An 18,989-nucleotide genomic window follows, 5' to 3' on the forward strand; every position below is an offset into this window, starting at 1 on the left:
GGTGCGCGGTCCCATGCAGCCCTCCGGGGTCCCCCTCCGGCCGTCTCCCCTGACCCTGACCATTTTTCACATCATGTCTTCCACCTACTGCACAGCTGATGTTCAAACAAAGCCACGTCAGCCATGCCACCAGCACACAGGCCACGTGATGCCCGGCCCAGGTGGGCAGACAGGGACTTCCAGCCAAGGCGCGCTCTGACTGCACGGGCGCATCCAGGGGCTGGGATGGCAGCCAGGAGGCCGAGACCACCGAAGAAGCAAGGCGCAAACGGGGGGAGGGGGACACAGGCAGACACAGCAGCTGCAGCTCCAGTGTCCCAGCCTGGGGGTAGGGAGGGGACGCCAGGCCACAGGCTCCTCGCTCAACCTTCCCCCCACCCCCAGCCCCTGGCCTCAGCCCCCTTGGACACTGGCTGCTGCCCCCTCCTCCACCTCTCCCCCAAGGCTGTAGGACACCAAGCCTTTCAGTCCGAGACCCAGAGCTGGGGGTGCCCAGGGGAACCAGGGGGCACCGGGCTCAGCCTAACCCTGCTTAGCCCCTGCAGCCCCGAACGCTGGCTTAGGTTTGAGGTTTTACAGAGGCGCCCGGTGGCGCAGGGGCCACATGTGCCGGCAGTCCCGGGCTCCCTTGCAGCTGAGGTCTGCCCGGTGGCCCTGCTCAGGGACAGACGACTCCCCCGCGGGGCAGGCTCCGAGGCCCCTCTGCTGCACGGAGCTGTATCTGCGCTGACGCAGGGCGGGGAAGGCTGCTACCTGGTCATAGTCCCACGGGGTAATCCCGGAGCTGGCGGCAAGGTCAGCCCTCCGGCCCTCCCAGGGGGCAGGGGTCCGCGGCGGGAGTCCAATGCGGCCCAGCCTGTCCAGGAGGGGGTGAGGCGAGGGGGCAGGGACAGGTGTCGGGGAGCCCGGGGAGCCCGGTGGCCCCGGGCACGGACCTCCCCGGCCAACGCCAGCTTCCCCCCTCTGGCCGGACGGCCTGCGGCCGCCCCATCACCCACTCGTGCCACCCCCATGCGCCCCGGAGGCTGAGGTCCACGCAGCCAGGGGTCAGGGACGTGGGCTGCGGGGTCCATCACGATCGGCTGATGGGACCCCGGACAAGCCACACTCGCCGCCTCCCGTTCCTCACTGGGGGTGGCCCAAGTCCCCGCCTCCGAGGACACGCAAGCTGGGGGCGGGGGCGGGAGTCAGCGACGGGAGAGCCGCGAGAGGTGCGTGCGCCGGAGCTGCGGGGGTGCGACGCTCGCCCCGGACCCGGGCTGAGCTGCGAGCGCCGAGGCCATGCGGGGGAGCGGCGGCCCGTGCTGCTGCGCCACCCGCGCACCCCCGGCGTGGGCTGTCCGCGCCGCCGCCTCGAAGCTGGCGAGCGCGACCCCGGCCACCCTGAGTCCCCGCCGAGGAGCAAGACGCCCGAGGAGGCGACGGGAGACGCCGGGGGCCCGGGGACCTCTCGCTCCCCGAGACCCTCCCCGATCTCCGCGCCGCAGACCGAACCCACTCACCGCGGCAGCCGTGTCGTGGCGCGTCCCGTCCCGCAGCTGCGGCTCCCGACCCCTGCGCGTCCCCCGCGCTGCCGCGCCCCGGCGCCCGCCCCGCGCGCCCCCCACGTGGCCGCGAGCGCAGACCCTCGGCATCACCTGGCGGCGGCGCCCGGCCGCGCTCGCCTATCAGAGCCCGTGGAGCCGCGCCGCTCGGCCGCGCCGCCCAATCAGCGGTCGCGAGGGGGCCTTGACACCGCCCACACCGACCCGTGCTCCCCCTTAAAGGGCCTAAGGGGGTGCCAGAGCCCCCCCCCCGGGCTCCTCTTGCGGGGCCGCGGGCCTGGGGTCCCCTGAGCCTGTCCCGCTGCGCCTCCCCCCCTGGCTGGTTTCTTCTCGCCCTCCGAGCGCCGGCTTCCGTGGCGCCTCCTCCGAGAAGCCTTACCGGACCACCAGTCAGCCCTCTCCCACTCCCTACGCAGCCCTCGCGACTCGCTCCCTTGCTTCCTGACCCTTCTCTCGATAGAGCGCGAGCGGCGCCGCACAGCAGAGCCTCCGTCCCCGGGGCGCGGGGCACAGTCCGGCTCCTAGGAGGCGTCCAGTGGTGGCCGCTGTGGCCCCTCTGGCGGGGGGCGCGGGGCGCGCATCCTCTGCCTCATTCTCTACCCCCCCCCCCGGGCCGGTCTCCGGTGCACGCGGAGTGACCCTGCCCCCGGGTTGCCCGGAAATCCGCAGGGACGCGGGGGGACGGGCGCCCTGGAGGTGCCTGTGGTGCGTATGACGCCCGCACCCCGCCGACACGGGACATGGCCGGTGCACCGCACCGCAGGGCCCGCCGCGGGAGGTGGCAGGTGGCGCAAAGGCCGAGCCGGGTGCGAGGGGGCCGAGGGGTTCCGGGCAGCCGCCCAGACATTCCCTGGGCCCTGAGCCTTCCCACCAAGGGACGGCGCGCGAGCCCCGCGACTTCAGTGCCCGAGCGCCTCTCTATCCGGGAGCCCCAGGCGCTGCCCTGGCTCTGATGCGCGAGTGTGGACCGAGTTGCCCGCGTCAGGTGCTCCGGGAAAACCTTCATGGGGCCGCCTGGAGCCTCGGGGACAGAGGGAAGGAGGTGATTTACGAGCAGGTCCTGCTCTCAGACTCCCAAGGGATGATCCTCAGGGCTCACAGAGCAGAGGGCGATGCCTAGCTTTCCTCGAACACCTGCCCGCGCCCCACCAGCTCCCCTACTGCGCCGGCGGGGGGGCAGTGGATGAATGCCCAAGCTTTTGGGTTAAAAGTTCCATACTGGGGCCCGTGTCACGGCACAGTGGGTTAAGCCACTATGTGCAATGCCAGCATCTCGCATCAGAGCGCCTGTTGGAGACCTGGCTGCTCAGCTTCCGATCCAGCTCTCTGCTGTGGCCTGGGAAAGCGGTGGAAGATGGCCCAAGTGCTTGGGCCCCTGCACCTGCGTGGGAGACCTGGAAGAAGCTCTGGCTACAGATTGGCTCATCTCCAGCTGTCGTGGCCTTTTGGGGAGTGAACCAGCAGATGGAAGGTGGATTTCTCTCTCTCACTTTCAAATACATGATTTTTTTTTTTTTTTTAATGAAATAAGGCTTCACTACTCACCTGGGCTATTCCCCCAAATTCAGTGGCGCTAATTCCACTCAAAGCCAGCAACTCCGAGCTTCCACCAGGAAGGTAGCCTTAAGGGTTCATTGGAGGAACGAGTTCAAAGGTACCAGACCTGCCTGGGGTCCGCCAGCCCCTGGGCAGGTCAGCCCGGCGGCACTGCGCACCGGGGCATCTGTCGGTCCCGGCCGCACCATCTGCCACACGTGGCTCATCTCAGCTGCCTGACAGCACCGCCTCGGGACCCGGCAGGGCAGGACCGGGCGCTGGACCAATGGCTCACGGGAGTAGGAAGCCCAAAGGCGGGGGAAGGGATGGAGGCAGAGGCGAGCCGGGGCGGGGAAGTGAGGACGGCCGACCACGCGGTGCACACGCGTCACGCCTGTGCCGTGAGTCAGTGCCGACGACTGTGCTGCACAGGTGTGCGCCTGCCGTCACCAGCCTCCCTCGTCTCCCCAGGCCCGGAAGCCGGCGCCGCTGCGGGTGGGCAGGGAGAAGCTCCTCGCCCACAAAGGGCCTGAAAACCGGAGGCTCCGCACAGCCTCTCACCCACACCCGCTCTCGCCGGCGCTCGCTAACCCCCGCTGCTTTCCCCTCCCCCGCCCCAGCGCCCTCCCTCCCGGTCTCTTAGATGTGTCCTGCTGGCTGTCCCAGCAGCCCACCCCCAACATTGTCCCCCCAGAACAAGTGACCTAGAGCAGAGATTGTTAGAAATCCTAAGTGCTCGAGGCTAAAAGTGCCACCACCCCACCAGACTCAAATATGAAAATCCTAACCTTGTGATGTGACCCACTGTGCTCAACACAGGAAGAGACAAAGGGCCCGCCCACTGCCCCGCGCCCCCAGCGCTCACGATGGCTGGGGCTGTGCTGGGACCGCAGCTGGGAGCTGGAGTCTCAGCCCAACGGGCCGGACCCAAGTGCTCGAGCCATGGCTGCTGCCTTCCAGGATGCCCCCTGGCAGGAAGTTGGGGTCAGGAGCCAGAGCTGGGAACTGAACCCAGGCACTCTGCTGTGGGATGCGATGATCCTAACCAGCGCCTTTTTTTTTTTTTTTTAAAGATTTTTTTTTTTTTGAAAGGCAGAGTTACAGAGAGGCAGAGGCAGAGAGAGAGGTCGTCCATCCACTGGTTCACTCCCCAGTCAGCTGCAGCAGCTGGAGCTGTGCAGATCCGAAGCCAGGAGCCAGGAGCTTCTTCCGGGTCTCCCACGTGGGTGTAGGATCCCAAGCACCTGGGCCATCTTCTACTGCTCTCCCAGGCCATAGCAGAGAGCTGGATTAAAAGAGAGCAGAGAGCCAGGACTCGAACCGGTGCCCATATGGGATGCTGGCACTGCAGGCGGTGGCTTTACCTGCTGTGCCACAGCGCCGGCTGCTAACCATCAATTTTACAATCTGCTGAGGAGAAATGTGAGCTCCCTTTCGCCTTGTCGGTGCCAGGTTTCGCTGCTGGATTGAGTGTACAAAACCACTACGAGGCGTGAGGGTCACGAGTGGTAATTCAGTTAGCCAAGCCGGGTTTCTCTATCACTATCTTTAACTTTGGAACCATTAGCTAAATTCAGTTGTTCCTGAAAATTGGAGGTAATTTCACGTAGCTTCAAGAACGTCCCGCAAAGCGCTCTAAAGCACGTAGCAGTGAGACTACAGTGGTGTGGGCACTGCCCTGCTCGGCACACCCACATCCCGGAGCTGCCCGCCCGGGTTCGAGTCCCCACTCCGCGGTGATCCGGCTGCCCGCTAATGTGCACTCCGAGAGGCGGCAGGGGTGGCTCAAATACTTGGGCTTCTGTCGCTCATTTGGGAGACCAGGACAGAGTTCTGAGCTCCTGGCTTCAACAGGACACAGGCCCCGCTATTGTGGATACTTGGGGAGTGACCAGCGGATGGCACTCTTTCAGATCAACACAGAAGCTTTGAGAAGCAAATAACTCAAGTCTCTCCTCCGATCCTAAAACGCGTTAGTAACCACAGTCACTAAGATAGTCCAGTCTTCCTCGCGATGGCCACACTGCCTCTAGTGACTATTCTGAAAAAGCAGCATTGTGGATTCAGAGCCAGTCGTTTTCAGATGAGGCGATCGAGGCTCAGGGTGAGCAGGCGGGGAGCCAAGGTCACCCAGATGATCAGTGACGTGGTCTGTGCAGGACCACGGCTAGAGATGCTAGGATGCTGGGCTGAGCGGTGTCCTCCAGTCTCAACGTGGAACTGATGGACACTTTATTCCAGGGGTGGGCGCCGGGTCTAGCAGGTGAGGCGTCCACGTGCCCCTTCAATTCTCAGCTCTGGCTCCTGGCTCCAGCTTCCTGCCCATTAGACCCAGGGACTCAGACGATGAGGTTCCTGCCACCACGAGGGTGAGCTGCACTGTGCCCCCTGCTCTCAGCTTCAGCCCAGCCCACCCCCAGCTCTTGCAGGCATTTGGGGGAGTAAGACAGTGGGACGGGAGGGCACTCTGCCTCCTAGCTAAATAAATACAATTTCAAATGCAGCTTTCACTCTACATCCTGTTATCAGCAAGTTTGGGTCACACAAACAGGTATCCTAAGGGATTTGGGCTGACAAGAGAATGACCCCATCGGAGCCAAAGTTCTCCAACAGTGACACGGACGCGTGAGGATGAGGCAAAGCCGCCTGGGCTTCCGGTGAGAAGGGCCGCTGCTGCTGCCCGGCTGCCTGGGCTCCCTGCGGAGGAAGTCTGCGAGCAGGGGCTTCCGGCTTTCCAGCGCAGCATCACCCGGTGGCAGCATGTCCAGAAAAGCCCCGCTGTCAAAGAAAACCCTCCTTCTGGGCTTCCTGGGACGCACGTGCACAGTGGACAAAGAGTAAGAAAGCTCCTTGTTCCCTTAGCGACAGGGAAGTTCTGATGGACGCTGTGGCTCCTGGGCGGGGCGGGGCTCACACACATCAGATCCTGTGACCCGGCAGAACCACAGGCTGAGCTCCGCAGGAAGCCCACTGCGAGGAAACCAGAGGCCGTGGCCAGGACTTGAGGACGCCAGGGACTTGCACGGGGCCTTCAGAACCCTCACGGCGCCCGGATGTTCCCCAGAACTTTAAGGCCTATTTCAACAGTCAGTAAATTTAAAAGTCCCACCTGTCTTCAAATAAATAAAATTCAAAAGCCATGCTTACTAGTAAACGTGGCTAAGTCATTTCATTTCCAAGTCCTTTGTTCTCTTCTAAAGTATTTACCTTCGCTTTTCATTTGAAAGACAGACAGACTCACCAAAAGGCTCTGGTTCACTCCCCAGATGACCAGAGCGGCCCGGGATGGGCCAAAGCCAGGAGCCTGGTACTCGGGCATCACTTGGAGCCTCCCAGGGAGTGCATCAGCAAGCTGGAATCGCGCGGAGCTGGAACTAGAGCCCAGGGACGGCACCACGGGTGAGGCACCCTCCGTGGCGCCTTATTCACGGTGCAGAACGCCTGCCCGCTCCGCACTCAAAGCCCTTCCTCTTCCCGTGTGGGATACACGGTCACGGGGCTGCCGGGCAAGGGCGTGAGCCAGCAACTTGGAAACAGCCAAGGGAGGCAGTCAAGCCGGCTCTGAACTCAGCACGCCTGGCCATGAGACCTAGCACGACCCGGGCAAGCTACGAAATCTCACTCTGCCTCGGTTTCCCCTTCCGTAAGGGGGAAATACTAAACTCTGTGTCATACAGTCGCTAGGATTCAAGGTGATAATAGATGGCAAAAATTTCACGCATGGAAGAAACTCCATTGTTGCTAGCTATTGTCACTATTATTACTTAATGAGCCAAATGTTAATAAACTATACTTTATCGAACACACTCAAGGGACACCCAGAAGGGGCTCTTTGCTAAGCAAAGATTTCATAGAAAATTGTGTCAACCACACATTTGAACACAGCAGGAGAAAGCGAGCGAGTGTTTAAGCAAAATGGTTTAGGAAGGTGGCTTCTGGGGCCTCCTCTGACATCAGTAGTTGACAGCAAAATTCAGAACAGCAACTACTAAGCTCGTAAGTTTACATCAAAAGCAGATTTTTTTTCCAGTAGAAAAAAAGAAAACCATCGACATTAAGAATCTCGTGGAAAATGATACAAGAGAGCGGAGAGTGGTGATAGCAATGGTACAGACAGTGCGGCCGCTGGGGGAGGGATACTGTGCAGCCATCGGGACTGGCCTCTCGGGGTTCCTTTGGCGAGAGCTCCCAACCATGAGCTTTGGCAGCCGTAACCCCCAGCATCAACTCTGCGCGAGCCACTGACTGCTCCGCCAGGACGCAAAGGCAGCTCTCCATGGCACAGAGTGCGTCAGAACCTTTGGGGTTTAATGACGGTCTCTTGCCAATTAAGAGCAGAAATTTTCTTTTGTGGATAAAATGAGAAGTTTTGCTTAAACCAAATAGAAAATAATTAGTGTGATGTTATCAGGAATCAGACAAAATCTTGACTGTAACCCTGATTTTTAGTTTCTCTTTCCAGGCTAAGTGCAGCTTCTTCTCCTGACTTATCAGAACGGCCAGGGAGCAGCAGTCCCGCCCGGGCAGGAAGAACTTCAAAGGCAGCAACATCAAAGGCCCTGGTTCTCACGTAATTTTCCTGTTAATTACATCACCGGCATGATTAAAACAAACCCAAGATTTATACAGGGCTAGGCTTCCTTTAATTAGTCTATGTGGCGGCTCCATCCACCCTGCTTTTTGGTCACATTATGAAGGAAAGGTTTCCATGATTCTCAGGAATAGTATCTTTCCCATTTTGTAGGTTAAAAAACCAAGTCAGGGCTGGCGCTGTGGCACAGCGAGTTAAGCTTCCGCCTGCACACCCACATCCCATATGGGTGCCGGTTTGAGTCCCGGCTGCTCCACTGCTGATCCCGCTCCCTAATGGCCTGGGAAAGCAGTGGAAGATGGCCCAAGTGCTTGGGCCCCTGCACCGGCGTGGGAGACCTGGAGGAAGCTCCTGGCTCCCAGCTTCAGTCTGGCCCAGCCCCAGCCTTTATGGCCATCTGGGGAATGAACCAGCACATGGAAGAACTCTATGTCTCTCCCTCTGTAACTCTGCCTTTCAAATAAATAAAATAAACCTAAAAAAACCAAACCAAAACAAAAACCCAAGTCTTGTCTTCGGCACGGAGATTCATTCATCAAAGGTAGCTTGAAGGCAGCTTCAGAGTATTTGAAAAGCTGCAAATAAATTCACAAAGGCACCAGCTCTAGCCATTCATGCTAGAAACTGCTGGGATTACTACTGGGTTTTCTGTAACATACACATTATGTGTTCTGCTCTGCCTGGGAGGGAAAACGTCGTTCTCTTGTGTCAGCCTAAGTAAGGTACAGGCATCTACGGGGATGCTCACTGAAGAATGCAGTTGCTCGCTTAGCCTTTTCATCTGCATGTGAAAGCAAAGTCTTTCATCTTTACTTTGTATTTTTCAAATTTTATTTATTTGAAAGACAAAGTTACAGAGAGAGAGGTAGAGACACACACAGAGAGAGGTCTTCCTTCTGCTGGTTCACTCCCTAGATGGCCACACTGGCTGGAGCTGCACCAATCTGAAGCCAGGAGCCACCAGCTTTCTCCCTGTCTCCCACATGAGTGCAGGGGCCCAAGGACTTGGACCATCCTCTGTGCCCTCCCAGGCCATAGCAGAGAGCTGGATAGGAAGAGGAACAGCCGGGGCTAGAACCGCCGGCCCCTCATCTTTAGTTTGTGAAGATAACGGAATGTCAGAGTTGGAAGGGACCTTAAATGATCTAAACAAACGCTTTCCTTCAATCTTTTTAAAAATAGTACCATAGGGGCCCGTGTTGTGGCATGGGGGGTAAAGCTGCCGCCTCCAATACTGGTATCCCATATGGGCACCAATTCAGGTCCCAGCTGCTCCACTTCTGACCCACTTCCCTACTAATGGCTTGGGAAAAGTAGCAGACCATGGCTCAGGTGCCTGGGCCCCTGCCACCCATGGGGGAGACCTGGAAGAAGCCGCTGGTTCCTGGTTTTGGCCTGGCTCAGCCCTGGTTGTTGTAGCTACTTGGGGAATGAACCAGCAAATGGAAGATCTCTGTGTCTCTTCCTCTTTTAAATAAAAAACAAACAAAACATGGCATCATAGAACAAAGACACCACAGAAAATCCTCCAATTTAAAAAACATGTATTTATTCAGAGGCAGCGCAGGAGAGCGAGCTTTCCTATGCGAATTCGCTCTTCCAGTGCCTGCAGCTCTGGGGCTAGGTCTGGGTGACGCTGGAGCCACCACCTGCCTCTTCCCGGATCTGCAGTGAGCACAGAGCTGGGCCAGGTGTTGTGGTTGCCGCCTGGGACACCCGCATCTCAGACTGGAGTGCTGGGATCAAGTTCCACCTCCACTTCCGATCCAGCTTCCTGCTGCTGATGGCTCGAATGCTTGGCCCAGGTATTTGGGTGCCTGCCACCCATGTGAGAGACCAGGAAGGAGTTCTGGGTTTCTGGTTTTGGCTGGCCCAGCCTGACTGTTGCAGCCATTTGGAGTGAACTCAGTGTAGGGGAGATCTGTCTCTGTCTCCCCATCACTTGGCTTTCCAAATAAGCAAATCTTTACAAGAAACAAACCAGAGGGGCCGGCACTGTGGACAGCAGGTTAAGCCTCTACCTGTGGTGCCAGCAACCCATATGGGTGCTGGTTCCAGTCCCTATTGCTCCACTTCTATCTGGCTCCCTGCTAATGGGCTGGGGAAGCAGCGGAAGCTGGCCAAAGTGCTTGGGCCCCTGCAACCATGTGGGAGACCTGGAGGCAGCTCCTGGCTCCTAGCTCCAGCCGTTGCAGCCATCTGAGGAGTGAACCAGCAAATGGAAGACCTCAGTCTCTCCCTGCAACTTTGCCTTTCAAATAAAATAAATCAATCTTCAAAAAAAGTTTCAAAAAACCCACTAAACTATTTTTGAAAACCTTCAGTTCTTTTTGACAGGCACCGCGCTGATCCGATGGCAGGAGCCAGGTGCTTCTCCTGGTCTCCCATGGGGTGCAGGGCCCAAGCACTTGGGCCATCTTCCACTGCACTCCCTGGCCACAGCAGAGAGCTGGCCTGGAAGAGGGGCAACCGGGACAGAACCGGCACCCCGACCGGGACTAGAACCCGGTGTGCCGGCGCCGCTAGGCGGAGGACTAGCCTATTGAGCCACGGCGCCAGCTGAAAACCTTCAGTTCTTTAAACAACATTCAACGTAAACATAACTTGCCATTAAGATAAGAATATGGGGGGCCAGGCTGTGGTGTAGTAGGCTGACTGTCCCTGAGACACCAGCATCCCACGTGGGCGCCAGTCCATGTCCCGGCTGCTCCACTTCCAGTCCAGCTCTCTGCTGTGGCCTGGGAAAGCGGTGGAAGATGGCCCAAGTGCTTGGGCCCCTGTACCTGTGTGGGAGACCCAGAAGAAGCTCCTGGCTCTGGATTAGCTCAGCTCCAGCTGTTGCTACCATTTGGGGGAGTCAATCAGCAGGCAGAAGACCGTTCTGTCTCTCCCTCTCTGTAACTCTACATCTGAAACAAAATCTTTTCTAAGAATTTGGGGTTGGCATGTGGTGCGGGGGTTAAGCCTCCACCTGCAATGCCAGCATCCCAGAGACCTGGCTGCTCCACTGCTGATCCAGCTCCCTGCTAATCTGGCCTGAAAAAGCAGCAGATCCCCCACGTGCTTGGGCCTCTATTACCCACATGGGAGACCTGAAAGAAGCTTGTCTCCTGGCTTCAGCCTGGCACGGCCTTGTGGCCATTTGTGGAGTGGCAGCAGATGGAAGATTTCTATCTCTCCCTCTCTAACTCCTGCCTTTCAAATAAGTAAAAAATAAATAAATCAGAATTCCAAAGCAGGGGCAGTGCTGTGGTGCCACCTTCAATGACCCCATCCTGCAGGAGTATGCCAGTTCAAGTTCCAGCTACTCTGTTGCTGATCCAGCTCCCTGCTCCCTGGGAGGGTCGCAGCAAATGGCCCAAGTGCTTGGGCCCCTGCACCTATGTGGGAGACCCTGATGGAGTTCTGGACTCCTGGCTTCAGCCTGGCCTTTGTGGTCATTTAGGGAGTGGACCAGCAGATAACAGACCTCCTGCCCTCTCTCGCTCAGCCTTTCCAATAAATAAGTAAATGATCTTGTTGAAGAAAGGAAATAGAAGGAACTCTGAAAAAAAAAGAATATTTAAAAAATCAGGAGCCAACACTGTGGCACGGTAGGCTAAGCCTCTGCCTGTGGTGCCAGCCTCCCATATGGGTGCCAGTTTGTGTCCTGGCTGCTCCACATCTCTGCTTATGGCCTGGGAAGGCAGTGGAAGATGGCCCAGATGCTCCTGGCTTCGGATCAGCCCAGCTCCAACCACTGCGGCCATTTGGGGAGTGAACCAGCAGACGAAGACTTTCTCTGTCTCTCCCTCTAACTCTAGCTCTCAAATAAATAAATAAATAAATAAAATCTTTTAAAACAAATAAAATCAAATACACCAGAGCTTCCATATTAAAAAGCAAAACTATAGTGCCCACTGCGAGGAGTGTGAAACTCAAAAGTGAGGGTAACATTTAGCTACTTCTGAGGACAAACTAGAAACTTTTTTAAAATATCAGCTACCGTTCAGCAGCTTTTAAAATGTCATGTTTATTCATATTTTTCAAAATATATGTACATTTTAAAAAAGGAAGATTTACAACAGGAAAGATTGCCTTACATGCAACACAGTTCAGTAACTCATGAGGGGATCACACGTGACCAGGATGGAACCAAGCCAACCTTCGCAAGTCCATTTCCCAGCCACACTCCGGGCTGCAGGAGGGATCCCAGGAGACAATCAAAGTGGAATGAATATGAAACAAACACCTTCTGTCTCTGGTAGCACTCAAGGGGCCAGATGTACACCAAAAAGTTTAAGACAATTAAAATGTCAAGTGCCACAGGGAAGATAAATGATAACCAGGAACTGGTATTTCTCAAGTAGAAAGCTAGTACTACTTAACACAACTTCACAATACTAAAACAAATACAAATAAGAAAGGGCTAGGTAGTAGGGCTTCATTTATTTTTATTTTTAATATCTCAAAAAAGAAGCCGCTTGCTTGATATCAAAAGTGCTGTGAAAAGAAAAGAGGGGGAAAAAAACCCAGAGATGAATCTGGAATCTAGTTTATTTTAGCAAATCGTATATTTTTTCACTTAACATTTCTACATTAGCAATGATGTAGCTCTCCAACATTTCCTTATAAAAAAGGCAAACAGGAAATGACAACTCATGCTCCAAATATTAAAATATATATATTTAAACATTTGATCAAGATTTTCTATGTTTTGACTTTTGGTAACCAAGTGACACCAGAAATTACAGATTCAATATATTCTCAGACTTCCCCTTCAGTCAGGACTTGTGCTTGCTGCTCAGGGAATGCAATGCTCTGGGCCTGTGAAAACACCTAGAAATTCATCAACGTGAAGTGGCCCCCAGGAGCCATCCATCTTCACAATTAAATGAGATCATACTGGTTTTGGCTTATCTCCAAAGCAAAGAAGTCTCTGTGTTTACAGTTGGAGAGAAAGGATTAGTGGAGTGGTTTATATAAATAAGATTATTACAGCTATAACCGAAGCCTCCAGGCAGGAGGCTTAACAGTTCAGTGCTATACTGCTTTTCACTTCTAGCACCTGGCTAGCATCCTCTTCTTGATGCTTCCTACAAATATAAAAACTTTTGCAACTGTGTACATAAAACTAGAAGGGGGGGGGGGGCAGAGGGAGCCAAAGCTGACCATAAAAAAGGAAAGGAGTTGGGGGAAGGGAGCAAAAAGGACAAATACAGGTTATATGGTCTAAGAAAGTCCAGGATTATTGCAGAAAGTAAAATGACTGAGGAGGGCAGGCACTGAGAACAGCACCCAACGCTAACAAATGCCTACACTGGTTCATGTATATCCCCTCCCCATAATGGTCATAGAGGGGGAAAATGTTTTAAAAGCATCAAAACTAAAACAAATGCACACCGATCTTAGAAAATAAGATTTTGAATTTCATCATGATACCCTTATTTCCTATAAAATTTACTTTTTTGCTTTGAAAGACTTCTTCATGGTGGATTTGCCTTTGGCAGGCAACTTCACTTCCTTTCTTGCATTGACTACCGGCTTCTTTGAAGAGCCGCCAGCAGGCTTCTTAATGACTGAGGGTGAGGGTCTGGCCTTCTTGGCAGGGGTTTTGGCCTTAGGAGGGGCTTTCTTGGGCAGAGGCCTCACTTTCCCTCGCTGGGAAGCTGGAACTTTAGGTACAGGCTTGGACCCTCTCTGTTTCATGGCTGCAGCCTTCCCTGGGGACTTGGCTGGGGTTTTCTTCTGCAACCTGAGAGAACAAAAGAGCAAAGGTAATTACTTAATAAAGGAGAGGTTCACTTTGCCAGGACAGCCAGATGTTCTATCTGAAGAAAAACAGCGTAAGCGGCCATCATCTATAATAAGAATGTGACTTAATTTCTTACCACAGCCTTTAGTGAAATTGTATAAAAACTCAACTACTTCATGGAAGTTTATGCAAAATTCCCTTTTTCCTAGGAAAATAATTTTTTTCTTTCAGTAACTAAATTATGGAGACCTATGCAGAGAGAAGCTTAACCAAAGAGTGCATTATAGCACCAGCACTGTGGCGCAGCAGGTTAAAGCCCCGGCCTGCAGTGCCAGCATCCCATATGGACACCAGTTCGAGACCTGGCTGCTCCACTTCCAATCCAGCTCCCTGCTAATGCACCTGGGAAAGCAGCAGAAGATGGCCCAAGTCCTTGAGCCCCTGCACCCACGTGGGAGACCCAGAAGCAGCTCCTGGCTCCCAGCTCCAGATCAGGGCCCAGCTCCAGCCGTTGCAGCCATCTGGGGAGTGAACCAGCGGATGGAAGACCTCTCTCTCGAGAATGATCCTGAATTGTTAAAACATTTTTCCATCGTTGGTCTCTCCTACAAGGTACTTCAAAAAGTTCCTTTGTACCATGAAAAACCCATGCATGGATTTCATATTTTTTGCACCAAAATAAACTTATCTTTTAACTCCATTTCCCTTGAACTTTTTGAAGCACCTTGGTACTACTGCATCTGCAGCTCAGAGTCCCCCGCCCTCCTCGCACAGGATCGGTTTTCCACATTTGCACACCTCCTCTTAGGCGGTGGCTCTTCATCCTCAGAGTCTTCTTCCGATGACTCATCTTCATCTTCATCTTCATCTTCATCCTCATCTTTAGAATCATCTGGCTCTTTCTTTGGGAACAGAATTCCTGGGCTAAGAAAAAAAAGACTATTTAAAACAGAAATCCCACACAGCACACAGGAAGTCTGTGAACTTTAACTACTCCCCTGGTCATTCCTTACTTCTTCCCAGCCTCCCCCAAAAAATGTCCAGTTAGATCCCAAGTGCCATGTTACAACTGTTTTTTTTTCTTTTTTTCAGATGTATCTATTTATTTATTTGACAGGCAGAGCGACAGGGAGGGAGAGACAGCGATCTCTTCCACCCACCAGATCACTCTCTAGAAAGCAGCAACAGCCAGGACTGGGCCAGGCCAGCCAAGCAGAGCCAGAGCTCCATCCTGGTCTCCGACATGGGAGGGATGGTCCCAAATGCCTGGGCGATCAACTGCTGCCTTCTCAGGAGCATCAGCAGCTGGATTCAAAGCAGGGCAGGGGGCCGGCGCCGTGGCTCACTAGGTTAATCCTCCACCTGCAGCGCCAGCATCCCATATGGACACCAGTTCTAGTCTTGGCTGCTCCTCTTCCAGTCCAGCTCTCTGCTGTGGCCCAGGAAGGCAGTGGAGGATGGCCCAAGTGCTTGGGGCCCTGCACCCACATGGGGAGACCAGGAGGAAGTACCTGGCTCCTGGTTTCGGATCGGCGCAGCTCCGGCCGCTGCGGCCATTTGGGGAGTGAATCAACGGAAGGAAGACCTTTCTCTCTGTCTCTCCCTCTCACTGTCTGTAACTCTACCTCTCAAACAAGTAAAAAACTCTTCCAGCACTCTAGCCAACATGAGATGCTGGCAGCCTAAGCAGTGGCTTCACCTGTGCACCACACGCTGGACCCCCAATTTAACCTGTTTGAACACACAAACTTACCACAAATCTTGAAAAGTCCCAGTCCATACCTCATTCTCTTCCTTCTACCATTTCATAGAATAGATAATCATTTCTTTATTTTAACCAATTATCAAACTCCTGATAAGTGTCTAGCAATGTCAGCCACTGACTATGTAACTGTGGATGATCTAGAAGCCAGTGAACAATCTACACAGCAGTACAGTTTCTGCCCTCACAATACTGAGGAAAGACCTCATTGTCCTTTTTTTTAAGATTTTGAAATTCACAAACTGTTTTTTCATTTTTCTTTCTACTGAAATTAGTTTGGTGTGAACTTTTTGAAGAACCCCTCAAAAACCAAGAATACTTAAGTAATTTGGCATGAACTTTTTTTTTTTTTTTTTAAAGATTTGTTTTACTTATATGAAAGGCAGAGTGACACAGAGAGGGAAAGACAGAGACAGAGAGATCTTCCATCCACTGGTTCACTTCCCCAAATGGCTGAAAGGGTTGGGGCTGAGCCAGGCCAAGGGCAGGAGGTGGAAACCCCATCCAGCTGGGGGGCAGGGGACCAAGTACTTGGTCTTTTGCTGCTCTCCCAGGTGCATCAACAGGGGCTGTACTGGAAGCACAGCAACGAAGACTTGAACAGGCAGAGAGCAGCTCAGCCTGCTGCGCCACCATTCTGGCTACAGTGACAGCAACCTTGCCCTTTCATGATTAATGTGCCCTTAGATTTTAAGAATTAAATGTAATGCTTGAAAATTTCAAGTAATATGCTTTTAACCAAAAAACACTTCTGTCTATGGGTCGTACTGATTATTGCCATGGCACTTTACTGGACAACACCAGAAATCAAAGTCCAAGAAGGACACAGCATCAACACACAAAGTGACGTTTGGTTTATAGGAGGTGATCAATACGCGCTTTTTTCCTGAATAAATAAGGTATGTACAAGAGAGAGATTTTCAAACATCCCTGGTCTCTACGGTATTGAGGATGGCAGAGTTAGAATTCCTGGGAGCAGTTTATGTTCTCCTCAGTTGGTACTGGACAACAGAAACATATACATAATTTTCTAACGATCTTGTCATTATCACTGGTAAAGGCGGCATGAGTATCCAAATGACTGAGGGGCTCTCTTTTCTGAGCCACCATCACCTGCTGCCTCCCAAGACTGCATCGGCAGAAAGTGGAAGCAGAGGCAGAGCAGCCACTGGAAGCAGACACTCAGGCACGCCATGGAGGCGTCCTAAGCAGCACCAAACCTGCTGCACCACACGGTACCTGCCCCTCCCCTGTTCTAGGAAAATCTGTTTGCTTCCAAACAATACTGCCATAAGTAGTCTTATTTTCAAATATTTCTAGTTGAGTATAACAGTAATAAGGGTAAAATAAGTTAAACCACGCCTGTAACCTAAAATCAAATTTTAAATTCACCTTGACCAATATTTCCTATGAAGAGCTAAGTGCTGGGGCAGTCAAGGGGGCTCCACAAGGGCACAAACATCAGGAGTGGGCATTAAGACTTAAAACCGGGGCTGGCATTGTGCTGTAGTAGGCTAAGCCTCCGCCTGCAGCACTGGCATCCCATATGGGTGCCTGTTCGAGTCCTGGCTGCTCCTCTTCCAATCTAGCTCCCTGCTGATGGCCTGGGAAAGCAGCGGAAGATGGCCCAAGTGCTTGGGCCACTGCACCCACGTGGGAAACCTGGAAAAGCTCCTGGCTCCAGACTGGCTCAGCTCCAGCTGTTGTGGTCATTTGGGGAATGAACCAGCAGATGGAAGATTTTTCTGTCTTTCTCTGTCTATAACCCTAGCTCTCAAATAAATAATCTTTTTTTTTTTCTTTCTTTTTTTTGATAGGCAGAGTGGATAGTGAGAGAGAGAGAAAGACAGAGAGAAAGGTCTTCCTTTTTGCCGTTGGTTCACCCTCCAATGGCCGCCACGGCCGGCGCATCGCGCTGATCCGAAGCCAGGAGCCAGGTGCTTCTCCTGGTCTCCCATGCGGGTGCAGGGCCCAAGAACTTGGGCCATCCTCCACTGCCTTCCCGGGCCATAGCAGAGAGCTGGCCTGGAAGAGGGACAACTGGGATAGAATCCGGCGCCCCGACCGGGATTAGAACCCGGTGTGCCGGCGCCGCAAGGTGGAGGATTAGCCTGTTGAGCCACAGCGCCGGCCTCAAATAAATAATCTTAAAAAAACAAACAAACAAACAAACAAACAAACAAAACAAAACCACAACTAAGTGCTTACCTCGGATAATAGGGAAAACAGAGCTGGAAGGTGCCACTGAATCCTTTACCAGAGATCTGCTCCATCCACCCATTCTTTTCGCATTTCTGTAGGGTTTTCTTCAGCAAATGCACTGAACAAAAGAATTCAGGAATGAAGCAAGCTGTCTGGCCAGTCAGATTTGATAATTCTCTCCACCAATTCAATGTCTTGTCACAGTAACTGACACGTGCCAAATGAATCTTTGTGGTCAAAGTTAATTCACCAGACATCTTATTTAGTGACCATAAATTGGGCAAGTTACATTATAATGAAAGTTGCAGAGTCAGAATTCTCATTTCACAGATAAGCGAACAGGAGCCCAGAGTGCTTCCTTGACTTCTCTAAGGTAGCACATCCACGTTTAACAGGAGACCCAAAGCTGAATTCCTATGTTATTTCCATTCATTTAACCATCTACTGCATGCCTAAAGGGACTGATAATCATAGAATATTTACAACGATGAAGAGAACTAACTCCTTCTACATCAACCAAAAAATACTGTGGCTCCAGAAGGTCTCACCAGTTCTTATCTTTTAAAATGAACACCATCAAAAGCATATTTTATGAAACTAAAAAGGATAATAACCACATTCATCTTTTCTTAAAATATCCGGTCAACAGAGAAATCATCAACTAGTCTATAGGAATCAACATGTACAATTAAACACCATATATCTGTATGTATCTATGTACAAAAGGGAAAACAGTTTGTAAGGCAGATAAGAAAACAATCAGAAATCCTTCACAACATTAACAAATATATACTGCAAATGTGAAAGTTAATATTAAGACTTCAGAATTACCTTTTTTGACAGTTACCTAAAGTAACACATTCTGGTTTGCAAACTCCCCCCCTGCCTTATTGTGCCTACACTGAGGGCTCATGGAGTAGTTCTCCAGCCTCATCAATTGGCAGGTGATGCTGCTAAGTGTTCAATCTCAAATTACCACTTCCTGTGTGAAAACCCTTGACTGAAAGGAACCATTTCTGCTGCAGGGCTTCAGTCAAAGTAGCAGATATTCTAAAACCCTGACTTGACTTCAAGGTGAATTTAGAAGCTTTGGTAAACATTCTGAAGTAAGCAAAAATACACTAATTGAGAAGTGTTCTGAACCTAGCAATAGGCTAAACTACAACAGAAAACGTATCAGAAGAAGCTTTACATTCATATATCACAAGTCAACAGCCCAGCTGGGTGGCTCCCAGCCCTCTCCCTGGGGGCTGTTATGAAGCTCTGGGAGGGAACTTGGCAATGTCACTCCCTGAAAGCCCCTACCCAGCAAGATTTCCCAGACAGGGAGGGGCAGAGGGTCCACACCCAAACCCCTAACAACTCCAGCCTGAATGCAGACTCCGTTCTTGACTAGATCCCACCCAGCTGCTCTGTTCAGGTGCGCTCTCCTTATTACTCCTTTGTATTAGCTACGTCTTCAACTTATGAGACTGAGGCACTGCCTGCGGCCCTGAGGAGGCTGCTTCAAAATTAAAAAAAGAGAAGAAAAATTTTTACAGCAAAGTAAAACCAAATCCCAATAAGCAGATACCATCAAATTATGGGTATGTCTTGATAATTTCTATAAATTCCAAAGTT

The 18,989-nt window shown here is 52.6% G+C and overlaps 1 protein-coding gene across 3 annotated transcripts in view; it reads right to left on the minus strand.

Moving 5' to 3' along the window:
- Positions 1-12,087: 12,087 nt before the first annotated feature.
- HP1BP3 (heterochromatin protein 1 binding protein 3) overlaps positions 12,088-18,989 on the minus strand; it is a 41,359-nt gene continuing 34,457 nt past the window's right edge. For all 3 annotated transcript variants that reach the window (XM_062190566.1, XM_062190564.1, XM_062190565.1), the window contains 3 exons: positions 17,376-17,487; positions 14,204-14,329; positions 12,088-13,405 (listed from right to left, as the gene is read on the minus strand). In XM_062190566.1, coding sequence (XP_062046550.1) covers positions 13,111-13,405; positions 14,204-14,329; positions 17,376-17,487 — 533 coding nt within the window. In that variant the 3' untranslated portion in view covers positions 12,088-13,110. The remainder of the gene's footprint in view (positions 13,406-14,203; positions 14,330-17,375; positions 17,488-18,989) is intronic.

This window comes from Lepus europaeus, chromosome 5, assembly GCF_033115175.1.
Source record: "Lepus europaeus isolate LE1 chromosome 5, mLepTim1.pri, whole genome shotgun sequence".
Taxonomy (NCBI): Eukaryota; Metazoa; Chordata; class Mammalia; order Lagomorpha; family Leporidae; genus Lepus; species Lepus europaeus.